General features: G+C 41.5%; 2 protein-coding genes across 3 annotated transcripts; both read right to left on the reverse strand.

Annotated features, from left to right (window-relative positions):
- Nucleotides 1–904: 904 nt before the first annotated feature.
- Nucleotides 905–6,414, reverse strand: fbxo36b (F-box protein 36b). Its single transcript, XM_033650337.2, has 4 exons — nt 6,312–6,414; nt 2,378–2,486; nt 2,007–2,179; nt 905–1,743 (listed from the first exon to the last, which is right to left on the reverse strand). The coding sequence occupies exons 1-4, from the start codon at nt 6,405–6,407 to the stop codon at nt 1,228–1,230; spliced, it is 894 nt and encodes a 297-aa protein (XP_033506228.1). The 5' UTR covers nt 6,408–6,414; the 3' UTR covers nt 905–1,227.
- A 3,719-nt stretch (nt 6,415–10,133) lies between these two features.
- On the reverse strand, nt 10,134–23,943 carry agfg1b (ArfGAP with FG repeats 1b). 2 transcript variants are annotated; one of them, XM_033650764.2, is made up of 12 exons: nt 23,618–23,943; nt 18,279–18,372; nt 17,869–17,984; nt 16,293–16,431; nt 16,043–16,199; nt 15,775–15,882; nt 15,260–15,404; nt 14,016–14,095; nt 13,803–13,895; nt 13,436–13,594; nt 12,776–12,870; nt 10,134–11,789 (listed from the first exon to the last, which is right to left on the reverse strand). In XM_033650764.2, exons 1-12 carry the CDS (start codon nt 23,782–23,784, stop codon nt 11,733–11,735), a joined length of 1,410 nt encoding a protein of 469 aa, XP_033506655.1. In that variant the 5' UTR covers nt 23,785–23,943; the 3' UTR covers nt 10,134–11,732. The 2 variants fall into 2 exon arrangements, with proteins under 2 accessions (XP_033506655.1, XP_033506656.1); XM_033650765.2 differs by lacking the exon at nt 15,775–15,882.
- Nucleotides 23,944–24,008: the final 65 nt, after the last annotated feature.

Genomic DNA, 24,008 nt, shown 5'->3' on the forward strand with positions numbered 1-24,008 from the left:
TATTTCTGGGAAAACTATCTGAATCCAGTTTTGGTTATGTCTTTAATCAATGCTTTTCAAGCATTTCAAAATTTGCCCTCTAATGTAACACTCTGTTTTCAGTGTAACAGAAAATTCAAATCAAGAACAGAAAATTGTCACTTCAATGCAGCATATTTGCTAACACAAGCAAAGCAAGACACAGGCAGGCAGAGGAGAGGACACTGATGATGTCAATATGAGCTGAGCACAGGATGAACCATGAACACTAGCAGCTAGTGCCCCCTAGGGGACAGTTTGTTTCTGTTTGCACAGACATTATGTATCTTTTGTCTGAATCCAGATCATGAGGTAATTGTAACAGACCTGACAGTATTCAAGGTGATAGATATCACATTTCTGCATTTTAATTTTTTTTGGCATATTTTCTTTTTTTTCTGCTTTGGAGACACCTTTTTGTGCCAGATCAGAACATTGTGTTTATCTGAACTTCATATTGTTTCAGTTTAAACAATTAAAAACCGAAGAGTAGCTTTTTCTGTGTTAAAGTGCTACTCCTCTACTAAAAGATGAATGAGCTTGGGTACCTGGTAAGGATGACAGAAACGTCCCTTCTGCAGTGTTGTGGGCACTGGTTGACAGGAGGGAGCAACATCTCCTGACTTGACTCATAACATGTCGCAATTTCTCAGGAGCTGGAGCAGCTCCTCCTTGTTAAGAATACAAAACTGACCTGGTTCAAAAATGAAAATATGTATAAGTAAAAGGGTCAAAGTTAATAATAACAAAACAAAGCATGCATTATCTCATAAACACTTCACCATTACTTACCATGTTTGTGTCCCTTAAGTACAGCTGTGTCTCATTGTTAAGTGGCCAGTAGTTACTGACTCAGAATTAGTTCATGAATGGTGCCACGGACAGCACGACTGCATATTGTTTATTAAATGTATATTAAATCTGCAACTTACAATATTTTAAAATATGTCTGAATGATTAATCTGATCTACAATGTCCTGTTTGTATTTTTGTTGTTGTTATTAAGGTGTGCTTAGTCAGAAAAGTCATGGCACAATCAACATACAAATGAAAACATCCCCAAATATCCTAAGATATTTTAGGATTATCAACAAAGGTTAAAAAAAAAAACAATAATAGATTTGACACTCTTCAAACTCCTTGCAGGCTGAGGAGTGTGTATAAATGGCATATCGATACAACATTAAGCCTGACACACAGGCACAAGAGTTAATTCAGTGTCTTGTCTGGCTCTGCACAGAAGTCTCCTCTACTACTGCCCACTGCATCGTCCTGCACCGGTGATGCCACAGCACACTTCTTCCTGTCCTCGATCACTTGGCAAGGTACAAGCACGCTGGAATCAGTGCCAGCCTGTGGTTCAGGGTTAGGGTCAGGGTCAACATCACAGGAAGAGCTAGTGTCAAAGCCAGCAACAGGATCAGTGCCAAGGCTTAGATGGGGGATAATGCCATGGTGAGATTCCTCCTCAGAACCAGATGTCTGGTCTGTCTCTGAGCTTTCATCAGGAGATACTTCAATCTTTGCACATGGCTCAGAGACCTGTCTTTCTTGTTGCTCCTTGGTCTTCAGCCTCCTGCGGCTGATCAGCTTCTGCAGCTGCAGCTTGCTGGTGAAGAACATGCTGCGCCAGCCCACCTCAAGCGCCAGAGATGCTTCCTCTGCTGATACTGTGCAGCAGCGCTGCCGCACTGCCTGCTCCCAAAACTCCTGTGAGCCACACAGCTGAGGAGCAGAAGTGGTAAGTATAATGAATTCAACAATAAGGGCTGATTTTGTTGCACTGATATAATGTCCAATCAATTAAAACAATGTATGAATAGAATATTACTTTAGATTTAATCACTGATTATTTATAATGATGTGTTCACATAAGAGCAGATAAAATGTACAATGGTGAAATCTTTCAATAATAGAGTTAATGTTTCTTATCGCTGGATACAGTTTATCTTTCGCAGCATCTCTCTTTGTGTGTCTCTGGAACTCACCTGCCTGAACCTGCGTGACGTTCGTCCAAGCTGACCCACATCCTCTAGTTCCAGATAATTTATTATCCGCAGAAGTATTGAGTCAGACAGGCGCTCTAGATAGTCATAATGGCCTTGGCACAAAGCCTTGGTGTACTGCAAGATTCCACGACCAAAAACCATACTGATCTCACCTGGGAAGAAGCCCATTATTGTACCTGTCATCCATATTGAAACAATCAATTTGCTCTCACATACAATATTCACAAGACTCTATATGAAAATAAAGTGATAAACATTGCATTGCTCACTGGCATGTGAGCAAGCATGTAGAAGCATGATGACCAGCAGCATGCAATATGTGCTCACAGTCCTAAATATGAAGTCCTTACTCTGCAGCCAAGCATCATCCAACAAGTCCTGGTGAGACTCCTTCACCTCCCCAGGCCTGGAGTTCCTGTCTACAGCTCTCGGAGATATCTTCCACCATCTCCATATCACCTGGTAATGGCCATTCAAAGGATCACTGGTGTTAGATATTTTACCAGCAAGCTAAGGAAACTCATAGCTTTCTTTTTTGGTGCATTTTTGTTAAACTCTCAACACCAGAGCAGTTATTTATATTTTAACAAAGAAAAGATTAAGCATGAAAATTTTGATCGTTGATCGATGTATTAAAATCCATGTTACTGAGCATTTCTTTTCCAAGATAATGCATTTACCCTACAGATGTGGCATATCAAGAAGCTGATTAAACAGCATGATTACTACATGGCTGGGCCTTGTGATGGTAACAATGAAAGGCCACTCTAAAACTTGCAATCTGTGGCTGTCCAGCTCAGTTGCATTGGTGTGTGAGTATCTCCTCTGCCATCCTTTCTTGTCTATTGTACCGACATACCCAAGACAAACCTTTTTGTTGCCCCAAGTAGGCGCAGTTTCACAGTAGCCCTAAGAGATTCATTTGGCAGTTCATCCAAACTGCGTCACAACTGCAGACCATGTTGAACCACACCAGCTCAGGACCTCCACATCAAACATCTTCACCTGCAAGATCACCCGAGACCAGCTATCTAAACAGCTGATGCAACAATTTGTTTACACAGCCAAAGAATATCTGCACAAACTGTCAGAAACCTTCTCAGGGAAGCTCATCTGCATGCTCATCTTCCTCACCTAGCTGCAGTTCATTTTTGTAACCAACTTGTGTGGTTGTGAGGACAATTGGATGCACTTCCAAATTCAGGGAAACAACATTGGAGATGTCTTATGGTAGTAAAATGAACCTTCAATTTACAAACAACAACTCTGGTGGACATTCCTGCAGGCTGCATGCCAATGGCACGCTCCCAGTGATCTGGCACAGGAGTATACAATTGAGCTTCTCAAACCATAGTGTCCAATAAGGCCCCTGAGGTCTGCTAGTCTGGGTCTTCTAACTGTTCCAGAGTCCAGGGTAAAGAAAAAGGGTGATCGAGCCTTTTCAGTTCATGCTCTTCCTTTGGAGCAGCCTCCCACTGAACATCAGATCTCTTCAAGTCTCATCTGAAAACTTCCTTTTACAGATTGGCCTCTCCTGAGAGTTGATATGACTTACTGTGTGTATGGGAGTGTATGTATGTATGCAACCATGTGTATATGAATGCATGCTTACATGTATGTAAGTGTTGAAGTTAGTGTAGGCATATGTATATGCTTATGTTTTATTGTCACTTTTGTATTTTCTTCACCTTTAAGTGCTCTACAAATTAGGTTATAATTGTGCTGTGTGATCAAACTGCACATTTTAGAGTGGCCTTTCATTGTGACCATCTCAAGGAGCACCTGTGTGGTAATGATGCTGTTTAATCAGCATCTTGATATGCGACACCTGTCAGGTGGGTGGATTATCTTGGGAAAGTGCTCACTAACACGGATTTTGGAAATCAACCAAGCTTCATGTACATCGTCTTTATTTTAAAGAACTGTTAGCTGAATTCATTTCTGTTGTTAGGGTGGCCAGAGCCTCTTATTTTAAAAATCTCATCATCTCCAACAAGAGAAATCCCAGGGTCATTTTTGACACTATAAGTAGCATTACTGGTGTGCAACAGCCTGCTCTACCTGTGTCCTCTGATGAGGACTGTAGCAATTTTTTAATGTTTTTTGTGAATAAGGTTGCCAGTGTCAAGGCCAGTATAACACCCTCCTCCTCCTCCCTTCCTGATCCTCCCAAACAACAGTCAATTACTGACAATTTCTCACCTGTCTCCTTACAAGACTTAGCAGATCTTGTGTGCACTATGAAGATCTCTTCTAGTCCGCTGGATATCCTGCCCACAACTTTGCTGAAAAATGTTTTCAGCACTATTGGTCCATCTCTGCTCTCCATAATCAATAGCTCACTGGTTTCTGGTCGTGTCCCGTCCCATTTCAAGCAAGCGGTTGTTCAGCCGCTTCTCAAAAAGCTCAATCTGGACTCCGCTGTTCTTAGTAACTACCGGCCCATTTCCAAGTTGCCCTTTGTATCTAAGATTCTAGAAAAAGCAGTTGCAAACCAGTTAGTGACAGCGTTGAACAGTTACAATATCTTAGATAAATTTCAGTCCGGTTATCGTCAGTTACATTCCACAGAAACTGCTCTTCTCAGGGTCTCCAATGACATCATGATGGCCTCCAATGCCGGTAAATCCACTATCCTGGTTCTGCTTGATCTCAGTGCAGCCTTTGACACTGTTGATCACCACATCCTTTAAGACAGGCTGAGGGACAGGGTAGGCATCTCAGGGACCACCCTTCATTGGTTTAAATCCTATCTGTCTGATCGATCCTTTTCTATGGCCGTTGGCCCTCATAAATCAGAGTTTGCCCCCCTTTCTTGTGGGGTGACCCAAGGTTCAGTGCTTGGGCCTATCCTCTTTACGCTATACATGCTCCCTCTCAGAGATGTCATCAGCAATTTTGAAGGTATCTCATACCATATGTATGCAGATGACCTCCAGTTATATTTTTCTTTTAACCCTGATAGGACCGATGGAATTGACTCACTTTACGATTGTATGAATATAATTAAGGACTGGATGGCTACTAACTCCCTTCAGTTGAATGCAGCTAAAACTGAGATTTTAATTATTGCACCTGACGCCTCAGCATCTAAAGTGGCCAGCTGCTTAGGGTCCCTCAGTACAAATGTGCGCCCCAAGTTGAGAAACCTTGGGGTCACATTTGATCAGGCCATGCTCTTCGATGACCACATCAAGATTGTCACTCGCTTCTGCTTTTTCCACCTCAAAAACATTTCCAAACTCAGATCCATGTTAACTTATTCCGAGCTAGAAATGATCATCCATGCTTTTATTTCCTCACGTCTAGATTACTGTAATTGTCTTTTCACCTGTCTCAATAAAACTTCATTAGACCACCTCCAACTAGTCCAGAACGCTGCCACCAGGCTTCTGTCCAGATCTCATAAGTTCACTCACATCCCTCCAGTCCTGGCATCCTTGCACTGGCTCCCTGTTAATTTCAGGATCCAGCACAAGATTCTAACCATCACTTACAGAGCCCTCCATGGTCAAGCACCTGCATACTTGACGGATCTGGTGTCCTTTCACTGTCCTGTCAGGTCACTGCGGTCCGCTGAAGGCCACCTACTTACTGTCCCTCACACAAGATTAAAGACGAAAGGTGATAGAGCCTTTAAGACTGATGCACCGAAATGGTGGAATGCACTACCTCATGAGCTGAGAGCGGCCTCTTCCGTGGACATTTTCAAAAAGCAGTTAAAAACACATATGTTTAGGCATGCGTTCCATTAATTGCCCATTGTATCATCTCTGTATTTCGCTGCACTTTACTTTTTATTTGTTTTTGTGTATTTTGGATTGTTTCTGTTATTGTATTTTTTGTATTTTATCTTGTGAAGCACTTTGTGAGTCCTCTCTGTGAGAAGTGCTATATAAATTAAATTTACTTAACTTACTTAAGTGTTATTTGTTCAGTTACTTTTAATAACGTTAGTTTATTTGGTGTACTTGTACTTATTCTGTTCACACTGCTGTTGAACTTATCCTCGAAAGTTCATAGCAATAACAAAACATATCTAAGTTAACCAGCTAGCAGCAAACACAAGTTGTATTAAAATGTCCGTTGGCTAGCTTTAACTACAGCGGTTTAGCTAGTTAACGTTACCGTTAATTAACGTTAACGTTAGGTAATTTAAGCTAGCACCGCCCGTAGACATTATGACAACTCACCCTCAACCTGCTTGTTAGACAGCAAAAGCTTGTAGCGTTAGTTTTTTAACCCAAAGTAATCACAGATCGAAAATATTACAAAAATACTTACAGCTGACTTGGTGATAACAAAATGATAATAATTCCTGTTGGGTGGAGGAGCGTTTCCAGATATCTCAAACAACGGGTCTGTTAAAAGGGACGCCATGTCAAAGTTTCTGTGTTGTCATGGCAACGGAGGTTTTTCAAGCGGAGAAGACGGTTTGAGGTTCACGTAGCTACAGGGGAAGAAAATTTAATATTTAACTCATTTTAACCACATGGAAATTACATAAATAAAACTGTATGCAATATAATGGTGAACAGGGCATGAAATTATAAGAGCTATATATACTAGCAGGGTCGTAATCGTCTATTAACCTTCATCCTGAATGACTTTTTCACCTCTCACCTTCTGGATTTTCTGTTGTTGACAGAAAGATGGAGTAAACCAGGTGACAACAGTGCCTTCTCTGAGCTCCTCCCTCCCAAATGTTGGTTCTTTAGTTCCCCACCAGCATCTGGTAGAGGAGGGGGCCTTGCCTCTGTGTTCAAGGACAATTTTAGCTGCCGACTCCTTCCCACACATAACTACACCTCCTTTGAGCTACAGTTATTTGTGATGGAGCTTACATGTTCTGTCTTATGTGCCGTTGTGTTCCGCCCACCTAAATATAATAAGAACTTTATTCAAGAGTTCTCAGAATTTTTATCAGAGTCTGCTTCTGTTCATGATCAACTCTTGATCTGTGGAGATTTTAACATTCATGTTTGTTGTCCCTCTGACCAATTTGCTACGGATTTTAAAAACCTCTTAGAGTGTTTTGATTTAATTCAATCAGTCGATCAACCAACTCACCATCTTGGACATATCCTGGATCTGGTTATCTCCCGTGGGCTCTCAATCTCCATTAGAGAAATGTCTGACACTGCGATCTCAGATCACCTGCCCATTATCTTCGAGTTCACAGCCCCTCCTGTAGCCTGTAAACCTCTTGCCCAGTCTTGTCAACGCCGCATTCTCACCTCCTCAACAGCTGGGGAATTTGCCACTGCCTTCATGGGATCACAGCTTCTCAAATCCAGTGATCTGATGCATCTTCTGTCCCCAGACATCATCCTCTCCTCCTTTTACTCCACCTGCTCTAGGATACTGGACTCGATCGCCCCATTACGACATAAATCAGCGAAACTGAGAGCAGACCCTTGGATAAATAACTCTATTCGTGCCTTCAGACAATGCTGCCGGCAGGCTGAACGTCGCTGGAAAAAAGACAAATTACATGTATCCTGGGGCATACTGAGAGATAGCCTCACTGACTATCAAAGGGCTGTGAAAGAGGCTAAATGTCATTATCTGTCCAATGTCATTTCCAGGAACAGTCATCAGCCCAGAGTTTTGTTCAGTACAATCAACAAAGTTGTTAACCCATGCAGCTCTGTCTTGGCTGATGCCTCAATCAGCACTTGTGAGAGTTTTCTTCGCTTTTTTGTTGACAGTTACTACTGTCAGACAACTTGCCAGTACCATTTCAAATGTCGATCTGTCCATTGCTCCGCCACACTCTGCTGTGTTTGAAAAGTTTGAACCAGTCTCCATCTCAACCCTCACAAAAGTGGTGCTACATATGAATCCCACAAACTGCCCCTTGGACATTATTCCTACTAAACTGTTGGTAGAGGTGTTTAATATTGTTGGTCCCTCCTTACTGACTTTTATTAACTCTTCTCTTAGCTCTGGCTCTGTCCTGGCCGCCCTGAAACATGCTGTGGTTTGGCCTCTCCTTAAAAAACCTCAACTCGATCCCTCAATTCTATCAAACTTTAGACCTGTCTCCCATCTGTCCTTTTTGTCCAAAGTTCTAGAAAAAGTTGTTTTCACACAACTACAAGCATTGTTAGAGAACAACAATATTTTTGATAAATTCCAGTCTGGCTTCAGATCTCGTCATAGCACCGAGTCTGCTTTGCTGAAGGTACACAGTGACGTTGCTCTGTCTGTTAATGCCAAATGCCCTATGATCCTAGTACTGCTAGACCTCACAGCAGCCTTCGATACTGTGGACCACGCGATCCTGCTATCTTGCCTTAATGAATATGTTGGCATCAGTGGCACTGCACTTAAGTGGCTTACTTCCTACTTAACTGATCGAAGCTTTTCAGTAATGATTGGTGACCTGTCCTCCTCGAGCACCTCTCTCTCCTGCAGGGTACCACAAGGGTCGATCCTCGGTCCTACTCTTTTCTCTCTTTACATGCTGCCACTTGGTTCAATTATAGCGAAGCACGATCTGTCGTTCCACTGCTACGCGGAAGACCTCCAAATTTATTTACCGTTGGGCCTAACGGGAAGCGGGGCACATAGGAGTTTGACTAATGCTATTGCTGACATTAAGCAGTGGTTGTCATCCAACTTCCTACATCTTAATGAAGACAAGACAGAGTGTATTGTGTTTGGGAAAACAGAAATGTCTAATTTCACAGCAATGAAACTCAGTCCAACGGTCAGAAATCTCTGGGTTATGTTTGACAGTAACTTCAAGTTCGACAAACAAATTGACACTGTGGTTAAAGCTTTTTTCAATTGCACCTTCTGGCCAAGGTGAAGCCATTCCTAAATCGTGCTGACCTTGAAAAAGCTATTCATGCCCTCATTAGCTCAAGGCTAGATTATTGTAATGCACTTTATGTTGGCACTTCCCAGTCATCCATCAGTCGTTTGCAATTCGTGCAAAATGCAGCAGCCCGTCTTTTAACGAACACTCCTAGACGCGAGCACATCACTCCTGTCCTTTACTCTCTTCATTGGCTTCCTGTCCATTTTAGAATCGATTTTAAGATTTTAACATTCGTTTTTTAAGCTCTAAACGGACTTGCTCCACCCTATTTATCCGACCTTCTCACACCACAAGTCAGAAACAGAACCCTAAGGTCGTCAAACCAGGGTCTGTTGGAGGTCCCAAGGTCCAATTACAAACATTGGGGTGACAGGGCTTTCTCGGTGGCCGCACCCAGACTGTGGAACAAGCTCCCCCCCCGACATGCGCACCATCACTGACCTAGGTCTTTTTAAATCAAAACTTAAAACCTTTCTTTTTAAGACGGCTTTTAACACTTAAGATTGTTATGACATGTTTATTTTGTGTTTTTTTATTGTTGTCCTTTACTGTTGTTCCTTTGCTGTTTTATTTTATTTTATTGTAAAGCACTTTGGTCACCCTCTGGGCTGTTTTAAAGGGCTATACAAATAAACTTTATTATTATTATTGTTATTATTATTATTACTATTTAATATTGGGAGGACCATTTTTAATGTGGACCTCCTGGGGGGAATTCTTCCTAGGATTTTTTCCCCAGAAACTTAACCACTAAACTGACTTTTTGAAAGCATTTTGAAACAAAAATCTGAGATGATAAAACGATAAACGATTTACAACCCCTGATCCAAAAAAGTTGGGATGCTGAATAAAACTTATAATTATCTTGCAAAACCTTTTTGACCTATATTCAATTGAATACATAGAAAGACAAGATATTTCATGATAAAACTCATTCATTCATTTATTTTCTGTAACCACTTATCCTGTTGGGGGGGGGGGGGGGGGGGGGGGACCATTGACGTTCACATTCATATTCACATCTATGGTCAATTTTAGTCTGACTGCAGGCATACCAGTCTGATACCCACACTCTTAAACAATGAAGCCACATTTGTGGATGCCATCTAGATGGGAGCATGTTTCTCCAGAACCTGTACGTACCTTTCAGCATTCATGGTGCCTTTACAGATGTTCAAGTTAGCCATGATACAATGGGCTCTAACACTCCCCCATACCATCACATATGCTGGCTTTTTAACTTTGAGCTGTTAACAATCTAGATGGCCTTTTTCCTCTTTAGTCCGGACACAACATCCATTATTTCGAAAAACAAAATGAAATGTGGACTCGTCAGCCCACAGCACTAGCGTACTCAAGTCACCTCTCTGTCGGGATAATCAAAAGATATATATACACACATCCTAACTGTAGTTAAAAATCTTTTAATTTATTTATACATATATTTATATATGTACACAGTTACTTACCTATTCTTGTAAAGACAAGAAACACATTGTCAAATTCATTGTTAGTCATTGGTGGCACAATTGAGACACTAGTTCTCCAGAGTCCCAGGCTGAACCGGTAATGTAATAATCCCTAAATTAATCTGTTCTGTCCCTCGCCTTACTCTAAAGCAAACTGAAGGGAGACCAATTATTTCTCCTCACCCTGCTCTTCACTCCATAAGCTTTTAAATCAGAAGGCAAAGAGGAAGACAGATCTTAAGGGAGTGTAGTGAATATAACATAACTAACATTTCATAAATATTTTGCTTTAAAATGTACTTTTTTTTTGTCTAGGCAGGGTGTGGTAAACCTGTCATTCCCTGTCAAGAGGACAAGTCACCCGCAACCATGTGAATAACTTCACTTGTTTTGAGGCAACCCAATTTGGGTCACACCCACAACCCTGAAGCATTCTTAACAGTCTTTCCTTTTGTCTTTACCATATTCATAAAATACAGTGAATATCTGAAAGCAGGAGAGGCTACTTAGAGTATATTAAACCATTTTACCAATATGTATAGATTAGGTAGGGCGACAAGACATAGAAATACACATCTTAAAGCCTGCACTTCTGGTCTCTTTCCTACATTTGTGCTCTAGTAGACATGTCTGTCCCTTCACCTGGTGAGCTGAAACATCTGCTGGCCTCATATTCAAGGAGCTGCCCTTCGTTTCAACCCAAATTTAGCTCCTACCCTTTCTTTACACCATTTCACAGATATTGGCAATATTAATAAAAGGTGGTCCAGGACCAACGTTGTATCCAATCCACCTGCTTGGGATGTCACTCTGATTTAAAAAGACGTGGGTTTGGTTGCTTGGGGTTATAGGCAAATTGTAAGTTAATAAATGACATTTTGCACCTTGGTGCCAGTATAGTTGCAATTATGCTAACGTAACAAAAAGAAATCCCTTTTGAGAATGAAATACCTGCATCATCATGGTTGCTTCAAACCACAGGAATGGATTTGGATGGAACCCTGTTTATATTCTTAAAGTCTATACCCTTACCTATGTAGATAGTTTGTAGTGGGGGGTTTTCCCACAAGGTATGTGGATACTCACCTTTGTTAACTCAGTCCTTGTTATACATAACATGTACTTAATTGTGATTACAAATGATGATATGCACAGAGCTTACAGTCATAAACAAAAAATAAAAAGCATATAATGTATATAGTCCAAACAGTACATTTCCCCCTATAACAGTCCCTTAGTCTTCAATGTAGTCCTTTGTACTCCTCCATAGTGTTGTAAACTTCTTTTATGAAAAACAAAACAAAAAGTCTTTTTAAAAAAAATGTACTGCCACTAATTGCATGACGGAACGGGTGCGTTGAATATGTGCTGCATGCTGCCCTCTGCTGGCAAGGAGTGGAAGTTGTGCTACAGGAAAGGGTTGGTTGAACCGCCTGAAGGGAATGACCCGGCCGGAGCTCCCGCCTGAAATAAGAGAGAGTCAGAATTAGGGCACCAACAGCTAACAGTCTGAGATAATAATCCCTTTAAATCAAATGTTATTAAATACAATGTTTTCAATGAAATCAATCGGTACAATTGTTTTCTTGAATGGAAAGTTTACCCCTAATTAAAAAATACATATTTTTACTCTTACCTGTAGAGCTTTTTGTCACACTAGATTGTTTGGTGTGAGTTGCAGAGTGATGGGGATATCAGCTGTAGAGATGTCAACCTTCTCTCTTATATAATGAAACTAGATGGCACTCAGCTTGTGGTTCTAAAAGTGCCAAAAGATCACATTTGGAAATCTAAACAGCAATGTCTCTTACCAGAAATCATGACCTGGTTACTCAAGATAATCCACAGACCTTGTTGTCAGCGGTTTCATGTAGGAACTATCTTCTTCCTACCGAACTACACCTGCCAACCATATCGCCGCAGAGAAGGAAGTGTGCATCTACTCAGGGACAAAAGGGTCCTGCTTATTGACAGCCCGAGATGTAAACATTTATGGTGTCCTCCTCAGTTGAGCTGTAATGTTAGCTAGCTCAGTGGTGCTAGGTGAGCTAGCAGAAGATACATGCTTCCTTCTGCGTAGTGATACACTTGGCAGGCATAGTTCAGTAGAACGAAAATAGTTCCTAAATGAAGCTGCTCACAACAAGGTCTGTGGTTTATCTTGAGTAACCAGGTCATGATTTCTGCAAAAAGACATTGCTGTTGAGTTTTTCAAATTTATTTTTTGCACTTTGAGCATCAAGCTGAGTGCCATCTAGTTCCATTATATTTAATAGACGGCAGACATCTCTACGGCCCTTATTTAGATTGATAAATAACACTACAGATAAGAGGAAAACCACGTATTTTTGATTTTGGGTGAACTGTCCCTTTAAACCGAGAAAGCCCCCATACTTCATCCTTTATTTCCTCCACAAAGTTGGGAAAAACAAAAGACAATGCATGCTCACCATGAATGGGTTATTGGACATGCCAGGGCCAGCCATGGGCTGCCCAAAGGGCGTCATGGAGGGCTTGTTCTGACCGTAGACTGGGAAAGCAGGGCCTAGGGGTGATACAGGGAAAGGGATTTACAACAGGTCGAGTCTGCTCTCTCCAGCAGTTAGGCAATGTGTAATAATAATATTTCATTGCAACTGTTATATCAACAAGCCATAAAGAGCAGGCTATAAAGAGTCAAAGATAAACAGTTGTTTTCCACTGAACTACATTATGAGTTAATTTTTAAAAGCTCTAGGGATCTGAGACTGTAAAGAGGAGGAAAAAAATCAACAAGATAGCCAAGCCCAGCGTGTCAGATTGCATTCAGGCGTGAACAGAGCCTTATGAGTGATGTCAGATTTGTTAATTGTGTTTGTGGTCCAGAGCTGTGCACGGAGCAGAACCCTAAAGCTTTGTAACCTAAATGCAACCTTAAATCAATGTACAGTAGCTGCCATGGACAAGTCACACTTAATTTGCTGCAGCAAAACTTATACACAATTCCAAATGCAGATGGCCATCATGTAGATAAAGATAACAAAATCATGCTGAGTGTGACCTAAATCACTGACAGGTACTGCACAGGTGGACCAGGGTGAGAGGACAGAGGGATGTGGGAAGCCACTAACCATTAGACTGAGGGTGGTAGGCCCCAGGTTGAGAGTAAGGGATGGGAGCCTGGCCAGGGAATTGCTGCTGGAAGTTTCCGCTGAAACTGGTCGGGAGGCAGTAGGAAGACGCATTCCCAAAGCCGGCGGGCATGCTCATAGAGCCAGTGCCAAAAGATGCTACGAGACACACACAGCATGTGTGTACACGAATGTACACGCACACCCACAACACACACAAGGAGGAGTAAATTCTATATACTTTTGCAAATCACAGAGCTACTTGGCAATGTAACTGGGTTACATCAAAGTAACACAAATTTCTAAGACGAAAATGTGTCTCATTAAATACACTAAACTTTAAATACACACACACACACACACACACCTGCAGCTGGAGCTCTACCATTGGTCTGGAAAGGGTTGGTGGCCATCTCCGGGGCAACGGCTGCAGCAACGAAGGGATTTGTAGATGGGACGGCTGGAAGACATTCAGGAGGCAGTTGCAAAATCAGTCTTCAAGCTATGTTTGAAAATGTACAGCTCTGAAAATGGATTTTCATTCTGTATGCGTCACTGTAGTAGTAATCACTGTTAGCACCTCCAAAGCCAGGCTGCATGCTGGGTAACACAGGCTGATTCTGGGCTGGTGATGAACCAAGCACAGGTCCAAATAAGTTCCTGTAAAGGAAATGTTCAGATTAAATATTTTTACATGTGTTTAACACATTCAGTACACATGACAGGCTTTAATTAACCTTTCAAGCTGATTCACTGACACTGTGAACATTTTGTTGGCTATTTCTTAAAGCAGTTTAGCTGTGAGATGAATTCTTAACATTCCCTCTGGGATTTGGCAGGCTTGTTCTGGGATTGCTGCAGTCTAAAATACCTGATTTCACAGCACAGCATGTTTTTTTTTTTAAATATTGCAATGCTTGTCGCAATGTTTTTAGGCGTTTGCAATGAAACCTCTCTCAGCATGTGCAACAGATGTGGATGCAATAGCTTCTGTCATTCTTATTTATCTTGTCTGTTGACCACACATTTCAGCCATTGTCTGGCTGTGTGTTGCAGCAGAAGAGTGTTTGTCAGTTGATGTTGTTTGAGTTCCACCACAATGTGCCACATGGTGTAAAACAGTTTATCCTCCCTTTCATGCAGAAGACCAGTAAACTGCCTTACACGGTCTTCAGCAGTAATTTCTGTTGGTAACTGAGATGTTCATGTTGCACATGCCTATGTCTTCACAACCAGAAACAAGGAAGAAAGTTTGGTTTGTACAGGAGATTATGAAAAGTTGCAGAGAAAATTGCAAGGTCACGCAGAATTCACAGGGACTGGTTGTATTTGCATCAGTTGTTGCCATCACCACATCGCATCATCCTGGAGGGGCTGTCTTATAGACTTTTCTGAGTGGAAAATGTTGACTAGAATTTAGTTGGGATTTAAATTCAAGATTCAAGATTCAAGAGACTTTATCGTCAGTTCTACAGTTATGTAACAGACATACAGAGAATCAAAACAGCGTTTTACTCTGAACTGACTCACGGCTCAGACAGTGCAAAAGGATAAGTCTAAATAAGGAAGTCAAAGAGAATAGAAGACATGATACAAAAATAAAAATAAATAAAAGCAATCAAGTAGTGCAAAGATGTAAAGATGTAAATGCAATCAATCTATGCATTCTCCTAGTGTTTAAGTCATCATCAATTACTCAACCACACTAACTTAATCAAATTCATGTAGTATCTGTCCAGGCTATCCAGGTGTACAGAGGCACTCTTCATAGACAGTTAACTGTTTGTGGTGAATATTTATTAGCAGTGTGTGTGTGTCTCTCACCCTGGCACATTACTGGCCGTGGTGGCAGAGGAGCTGAGCTCGTTGTCCAACTCAGCCAGAGCAGCATAGCGATCCTCTCTGCTGCTCCCTGGCTGGGACTGGGCGGGGACGGCACTAGACATTGACGGAATTGGCACACCTCCCCCTTTTGACAAATTTTGGGGAAGAAAAAGATACTCAAAGACCAAGTGCCACATTCATACACACAGATACTCAAAAATAATAGACAAAGAATTAACTAAATGATTGAAGGAAAAGCGTGCTGTATTGTAACAGGTTTAGGGCTAAATGTCCACTGGGTGTCTCCCTTCAAAGCACTTCTGTAATAATGTATTGGTGTGTTTCAAACATGGCTTACAACTTAGCATGTCTTAAATTGAAAAATCTTTAAATCTTATCCAAGAGAAAAAGGGCTTGCCCAGTGGACACACTGGGTAAGAAATGAACGAGTGAAATACTGAGATGAGGGTGAGTGTGTGGATAGGGTGGAGGAATGAAAATGGTGAGTGGGGTACCTGATGAAAAGGACTGTGAGGGGGGTGACGTGCTCAGATGGGATGGAATTGCAGTGTTTCCAAATGCCTCAAAGTTGGCAAAGTTGGTATCTGAATTACCCTGAGGTGCTGCAGCCATACACAAGGAAAAAATGAATACAAATATGAATGAATGTGGAAATAAAAACAATGGCAGGGCAAAGCATGGGGTGATGACAAACCAAATCTGTGCTGAGTGTCTGAGTGAAATGTTTGACCTTCTGGTTCCTTTGAGAGAAAGCTTTCTTACCCGACTGGCTGGGAAAATGTGCAAAGTTGGCAAAGTTGGTGGAGCTGGAAGTTTGAGTGGGTGGAGCAGCAAAAATGTCTCCTCCCAGGTCAGAGAGCAAGTCAAACTTCTTCTCCTGAGCAACGCTGTGAGCCTGGGAACGACTAAGCGCTGGAGACTAGACAGTAACCAAAAAAGGACAAGTTAAAACTTTTTTCCAGCCGAATTCCAAATGATGTGCACTCACAGGCTCAGTGTCTATTTCTGTTACCTGGCGGAGTGGGGTCTTGTTGAGCTGCAGTGTCTTGAGGGGTTGGACTTCTGGGGTACTACCAGTGCTGCTGGCCGAGGAGCCAGAAACAGAGGCCTGGACACTTGCTACTGCCCTTGCCTGATCTGGAGGAACATACCTAAATAATGTAGAGATATTTTTTAAAAAAAAAAAAAGAGGAAAAAACAGAAGCAGTTTTTTGTAACTGTGACCCACCTAAGCACCATATGAATACAAATGGAAACTTGCTTCATAAAGCACAGTTGCACCCTTTCCAATGACAATGAACCAAGAGAGTAAAGTGACACATAGACAAAGAAAGTCCAAGACAATGACTGGCATGCTATCAACCTAAAACACATGGTTAACCAAATCCATAACTGCCAAATGTTTTGGGGTTTTTTTTTTTTGGCAGAGGCAGCACTTAACTCTTAGCACTCTAGACTTTTTAGCACTCAGTTTAGCATTTCACTGCCTTTCCAGATAGAAAGCTGTATGCACACAAATGGTTAAGGTAAACTATGCAGGAATTGTCAGCTACTGTATGTAAACAGTATCAGCAGCAAAAGCGAGAGCCAATCCCAGATTCACTTTCATTTTAGAAACGAGCTTTGTTTGCTTGGAGTTTTGCCTCGCTATATTTGCATTTTTTCAGCACGGTGTTCACAGTTTTTGTAGCTTCTTCTTGGATGCGTGCCGCTTACAGTGTGGCACCTGGTCACTATGCTATATAGCAAAAGGAGAGGAAAATAAGAAAATACAGGCAGAGCAAAGGGTATCTGCAGATAAATACACCGCCACATGATTCTGGCGAGTAATAAGAAACATTGACGCTACAAACAGAGGCCTTAAAAACGCTGTTGGCCGTGTTTTAGTTTGAAAACTACAGGCTTGTGATTTAGTCTGGATGAGTGAGAATTTGGAAATTACTGCACAGACACAAGTGTTTGATTCCTGATGGGTCTTATCAGTCACAGCCTGTAAAGTCAAAACATTATAGCTAGCTCTATGTACTTCTTTTTCCATTGCAGTGGCTTTCTCCGGCAATGGATAAAGCTCCTGGTGCCACTCCGATATGTCGCCGTATTTGCTTTAAAATGGACTCCCAATCTATTTCCCACTGCCTTGACTGCCTTATACTCATCATGTTACTTTTAGTAACAGTTCCACCTCATCGTTGGTCCAAGCAAAGAAATCTTACTTTATACTGTTTCTGTAGTATTTTCTGTAATTAAGCAACCAACCACAAAGTAGACAATCTTCCCTTGAACCACCAGCACACACATGCATGTATAAGGTCATGTGACAGACCAAGAGTACAGAGATCGTTTTTGTTTCAAAACGCCATTTTAAATCAAGTGTTTGTGTGGATGTGTCCTTAGAGGGATTACTTTTGCAGGAGTATATACAATGTTTTGTTTCCTGCATAGTATACCTTTAATGCATTTATACAATGTGCATCCAAAGGGTGAACAGCTGAAATGAGAATGGCCATGGAAGTTGGTTTGTGATCTTTTAGCAACAGGTTTTATTCTTCCCCTAACAAAGAAAAAAAGAAATCAGACGTTAATATTACCATCTTTTCTTTTCGTATTTTTCCTGAAGGAACTCTTTTACTTTCTGTGGTTCTCGGAAATCTGGAACAACTAATGTCCTGTCGTCATAGAGGCCCAACCAGATGTGTTTACAGACCTACAGGGGGGGCAGAGGAATGAGGAGAGTGGGAGGTAAGGAGGGGAACGGGGTGGGGGTGGGGTGGTGGCAAAGAACGGAGAGAGGTGAGAGAGAGAGAGTAAAGGGAAGGGGGGAGGGGATGACGAGAAATGGGAGAAAAAGTGGGGGGAAAGGAATGCCAATAAAGTTGACTGTGCAAGGTTCAGAAAAATGCCAAGATGCTTCTGACTCACAGACAAAACGACTGTAAAAACAGTGTTTAACAATGTGAAATATGGTGCTGACTCCTTTGTTGTAAAGTGTGCACGATACCTCGTTGCTGTGTTTCTGTAGAAACTCAATTTCCTGATGTGTGAATGTGGTCATAGAGATGGACTTCACTCTGTGTGGGGGGTTCAGTCCTCGCCTGTGGGTGGAGGAGGTATATGTTGGCATAAGAACAAGAGAAGCAGGATGCAACCCAGTGTTGTTCACGTGACATGAGATGAGCAAACAACAACCACACATGCACTGATATATTTTCTGTGCACATGTATGAACATTTGACAGACATTTAACAGCAAACATGAGCATTTACTGCTGATTAAACATTTTTAAGACCATAGACTGACTGGTTTTTGGGTTAAATCCCAAGGAATGTCTCAGTAAATATGAATTCCCGAACATCAAAATAAAAGGCACAAGTTAAAAGGGATAGTTCAGATCTTTTGAAGTGAGGCTATATGAGGTATTTATCCATGGTCAGTGTATTACACACAGCAGATGTCTGCTGGCATGTCCCCAGTTTAGAGAAGCAGGCTGGAGTCCAACACGGAAGCTAAGCAATGTACTGCTGTAGTTTTCACTGCTTTACGTTAACATCAGACAGCAATTTCTGATGGAGAAATGAAGCCTTTATATTACTCTCTTCAAAGCCAGGCTCCATTGAGAAATACAGTGATTTAACATCGCTGAACACAGGAGAAGCTGGTCTACTGCTGCCTTGATCAGTTAGTTTGTTTGTGTTATTGTGTAAGTTTGGTGTTTTAAAGGGTTAGCTCAGATTCACCAAAGTCATATAATACCACAAACTAACTGACCAAGGCAGAAGTAAACCAGCAGCTCCCGTGTTCGGCAAGCCAAAATTGCTGTTTTTGTCAATGTAGTCTGGTGGCTTTGACAAGAGCATAGATGGGGATGTTAACTCTAAGATATTTTTAGATGGGACCATTTTTAGATGGCTAAAATACATTTCGCTGCTGCCCCATCTACAGCAGAACATTGCTTAACTTCCGTATCAGCACTCGAGTCACTTCCAGAAAGGGGAGGCATGCCGACAGACATTTACCGTAGGTAATACACTGATGCTGGATAAGTACACCATACAACCCCACATCAAAAAATCCAAAGTATCCCTTTATTTCAGAGATATTTGTGACTGTTCATTTGATTAGAAATGACCAGGACCTAATTAGAAATGGCTGAGATTGTGCTCGATGTTATAGACTTACAACAGATGCCATAACAATGTTTACAGCGTCAGTAAAGCTGTAAACCCAAATACATTTCTTCATGTTTCATTGCTTCAAAACATAAAATCACAGTGAATTTTGAAATGAATCCACAGAAAACATACTTGAGTATTAAAGTTAAATGGATCACCACAAACTGGCCAAGCACAATTCCACAAACTACTTAAGCGTATAAGTATTTGCAGTTTGTGACATATTAAATTCACATTGTAACAGCAGCCAGCTGTTTTTAAACACCACATAATGAGCCACATTGAAATCACCTGTGTGTAACCAAGGTGTGACAAGTGACATAAGGGTAAATACACTTTAAAGAGGTGGAAGGTGCAACAGTTAGTTGGGCGGTTTTCTGGCAAAAGCTTAATTGTGAAGACACAGGACCTTAACAGACAAATCTGTGACAAGATTACTGAAGGACTGCTTGTTCATATTGCACAGAAGCACATGTTTTTGCCTTTAACCTTACAGTCTCAACACTGAAAAGGAAATTAATTACACAAACACTTCTGAGTATAGTTAGGTCAATCATAAAATCTTTTTTTAAATGGCTGGAAATTTGCCTGGAGCAAGCAGCAGTTCTCAACATACGAGGGTATGTGCAGGAGGGATAACAGCGAGAAGGGGCACCATGGGGCCTTAGACAACCCCAGATGAGCTGTGCGAAAACAACTGTTGCTTCACCAGCTGCAGCTTTGTGGCAGGTTGGCAAATACAAAACCGCTGTTAAAAATAAAAAAAAAATCACTTGACATCCTGGGCTAGTGTTTGCCACAGGGGATGTGGGCTCTATAGTTTAATGAGACCAAAACACATCCTACCATCACCACCACAAATCTTGTGATGGCAGCATCATGCTCTGGGGATGCTGCCGCAGGCTGTGGAGGGCTTGTGGGGGTTGAGGATAAAATGATGTCAGACACTCAAGACACATCCTGGAGGAAAACAATGCAGTCTGTAACAGGAGTGGCTGAAAACCAAGAACCAAACCAGAATTCTATGGCAGGATTTGAAAATTGCTGTTCACTGCAACTTGATGGAGGTTTACCAGTTGTGCAAAGGAGAATGAAGACAAAAGGCAGTGTTCAAATGTGCAAAGCTGATACAGACCCATCCACATCGACTCAAGGTTTTAACTGCTGCCACAGACGCCTTTACTAACTCTGATTTCAAGAGAGTGAATATGTTATGTTTAAATTTGTACTTAAATGTCAAACTTCTACCATTTCAACTAAATTAAGTGTCACTTATTATGAAAAATAAGGGTGTTTACATGTATTAGAAATTCAAATATTATGCTTATTAAGATTTTTCAAGATTATTTTAACCAAAATTGGACAAATCATCTGTTTTCATTCAAGCACTGCAGGTAAGTAGCATAGATGTGAGGAGTGAGATTAATCTACATTTTGTCAACAGGTAAGTGTAAGTCTAAAGTAAAAATACAGCATTAGTTTCAGTGGTAGGTTTAAAGATTCCTAACATTATAAATATGAACTTTCTCATGTAGACAAGCTTGACTCGTTTTGACAAGAAGAAATTAAAATATGGATAAATTAGATAAATTGTTTTGGGCAATTAAGACCTCACAAATTCAATTTTAAAGGTCCAGTGTGTAGGATTTAGGGGCATCTATCAGCAGAAATTAAATATCATTTTCATAACTTTGTCTTCATTAGTGTATTATCACTTAAAATTAAGAACTGTTGTGCTTTTGTACCCTACAACAGGGCTTTATATCTACATATGGAGCAAGTCCTCTTTCAAACCAAGCCAAACACTGGCACTAGTTAGTGATATTTGCATTTTTGCTTTGGCCACTGTAGTTCTCCTACATGCTTGGCACACGGGAGAAGTTTAGTTCTGCAAACTCATCGCTACATGCCACTAAATCTTAGACGCTGGACCTTTAAAACTATTTAATTACTTTTAAAGGTCCAGTGTATAGGATTTAGAGGGATATATTGGCAGAAACAAAATACAATAAGTATGTTTTCTTTAGTGTATAATCACCTGAGAATAAGAATAATTGTGGGTTGTTTTTTTTTTTTTTTTTACCATGGCATGAGCTGTTTATGTACACAGGGAATGGGTCCCTGTTTATGGAGACTGTCGTGTTTACCGCCATATTACAGTAGCCCAGAATGCACAAACCAAACACTGGCTCTTGATTGGGCCATTCGCGTAGTTAGAAGCCTATCTGCGACAAGCAGCATTAGAACAACACTGATTTATAACATGAAGCTGCTTTATTCTGTGTTTCTACAAATTTAAATCACTGGGTCCGTTTGTTTTGGAGAGGAAGAGACCTCTGAATAATTCAGCTCCCGGTAAAACTCCCCTGAACGTCTAGATCTCAAGCTATCAGAGAATAAAGGTGAGCACACATGAACATGAGGTGGTCAAACCACTAGTCTTCGACATGCCAAACAGCGTGGGAGAAATACTGATTTGTAACATGAAAATGCTTTATTCACTGTTTTTACTGGTCTAAATCAACAGTCCCATTGTTTCAAAGAGCAGGAGACCTCTGTGGATAATTCAGCTCCCAGTAAAAACCTACTGAACGTCTGAATCAGTAAAAAAGATGAGCACTTTAAGTTATCAGAAATGGTGGGTGAGTCGTCAGTCTCAAACAGCATGTTGAGAGAAACACTGATTTGTAATGTAAACCTTATTTATCAAGTGTTTTTTCTGGTTTCAATCACTTGGTCTGTTTATTTTGGAGAGGAGGAGACCACTGTGGGTAATTCAGCTCCCAGTAAAACCCTCTGGGACAATAAACAATGTTGAAATTCTACCAGGGAGAAGTTTCAGTTGGTTGCAATGAGCAGTCCTCATCGACATGTGCCACTAAATCCCCCTAAATCTTACACACTGGACCTTTAAGGCCTAAATATTATTATATATTTTAAGACAGTTTAAGACTTCTGAAGGACCTGCAGACACCCTAATACTGTCCATGCATTAGTCCAAGCAGTTAGTTATAGTAATTTCCCCAATTTCACTTTTCCTACCTGATGTGCTACTCTGTGCAGTATGGTTATTAGGGATGCACGATACAGTGTTTTTTGCTGATATATGACACATTATTTGGCAGATAACTGACACCGATATATCCCCCACCTAATTTTAGGGATCATCAAGTCTCTTCTGTAGTGTAATTAACATGATATTATGCATGCATACTCTTATCGTGATAGCCCATCAGCAGATGGAGATATGAGATACAATGCTTTTCAGTGTATGTGATATTCATTCATTCTGCAATACCAGTGCATCCCAAGTTATTATGGATCTGTGCACTGAGTCATACAACTGGTAAGAATAACACACTACATGATCATATCAGTGTCATTACAGGTTAAATGTTGATTAGTTATATGCATACTATTACATAACACAATACACTCACAACTAGCTCACAATAAAGGGGTAAATATTGTACTATAATGCACTGCAACACCATAGGTGACAAGGAAAACACTTAATAAACTATCAGCAAGATAAGCAGATATGTTTGCCTCCCTAAAAGGGAGTGGACAGTAATAGATATTGCATGAATCAGATTCATTGCCTAAATCCCGGTTTGGATTTCACAACACTTCTTCTTGAGGAAAAAGATGTTTCACCAGTCAGCAGCTAAGGACGACCCACTGCCCCACTTCTGCTTTCAACTACTTCCCAAGGTGAGACCCACCCTGCTCCTTCTTATCTGGAGGTGTGTGTATGTGTTTGTTTGCGACATGTCGGAGGTCCAGCTAAACTTCAACCAGAGGAGGCTCCCCTGTGACGTGTTTCTAAACAAGGTGGTCAATATTTAACTGAGGTATATATGAAGCTTTAGGCGTGCTAACCTTGACCACACAGGCAGTAATAAACCACTGAGACCCGCACACACTCAGCCGACATGTGAAGTAAAGCTGGAAGCGAACCAAACCGCCGTCACTAACCGGCCCAGCCCAACGGCCGCGGGCGGAACCGACGTTACCTGTCCTGACTTCAACGCTAGCTAACAAGCTAACGGTTCCGCCGAGTCAGTTACGGACCGGGCATGTCCATGACCGACAGCGGTGCCTTGTCTTCACCTGGTGGAGGCTGTAAACAATACAAATGGCTCTTTAGGGTCAAAAGGAAACTCACAAGATGCCGGAGCAGGTGGTGCAGACGAAGGAGCCCACTGTCATGTTGACATAGGTCGGGCCGCGCTGGTCGCAGTCGAAGCATTTCCTATTCGCGGGCAGGCTAGTCATTTCCCGGAGCATCTTCAGATGAGTCTCCTCCTGCTTTCGCTTCGCACTCGTCGCCATGGCCGAAAACAGCGGGTCGGTATCACCGTGGAGGAAGTTTGGTCAGGGGACCCGAGACAGGGCGGGTGTCTTCGGGGTAGACTCGTCGCGTGTGACTGTGGCGGCCGGGTAGACACCTTTCTCCGGTCTAGCGGGGAGACTGGGCGACTGACAAACTACTTCTTCTGCAGGGAGCAAGTGTGAGACAGAGCGGCCTCACACGCACAGGCGCCATCTGTTGGTTT

The sequence above is a fragment of the Epinephelus lanceolatus genome, chromosome 12, assembly GCF_041903045.1.
Source record: "Epinephelus lanceolatus isolate andai-2023 chromosome 12, ASM4190304v1, whole genome shotgun sequence".
Taxonomy (NCBI): domain Eukaryota; kingdom Metazoa; phylum Chordata; class Actinopteri; order Perciformes; family Serranidae; genus Epinephelus; species Epinephelus lanceolatus.

Coding starts and splice junctions, on each gene's coding strand:
- fbxo36b (XM_033650337.2), bottom strand. CDS start 6,407: ATGGCGTCCCTTTTAACAGACCCGTTGTTTGAGATATCTGGAAACGCT. Junction 2,487..6,311: donor TTGTTATCACCAAGTCAGCT/GTAAGTATTTTT, acceptor GGCCATTACCAG/GTGATATGGAGATGGTGGAA. Junction 2,180..2,377: donor GGATGATGCTTGGCTGCAGA/GTAAGGACTTCA, acceptor GCTTCTTCCCAG/GTGAGATCAGTATGGTTTTT.
- agfg1b (XM_033650764.2), bottom strand. CDS start 23,784: ATGGCGACGAGTGCGAAGCGAAAGCAGGAGGAGACTCATCTGAAGATG. Junction 14,096..15,259: donor ACGGCCAGTAATGTGCCAGG/GTGAGAGACACA, acceptor TTTCCTTTACAG/GAACTTATTTGGACCTGTGC. Junction 13,896..14,015: donor CATGCAGCCTGGCTTTGGAG/GTGCTAACAGTG, acceptor AATGTCTTCCAG/CCGTCCCATCTACAAATCCC.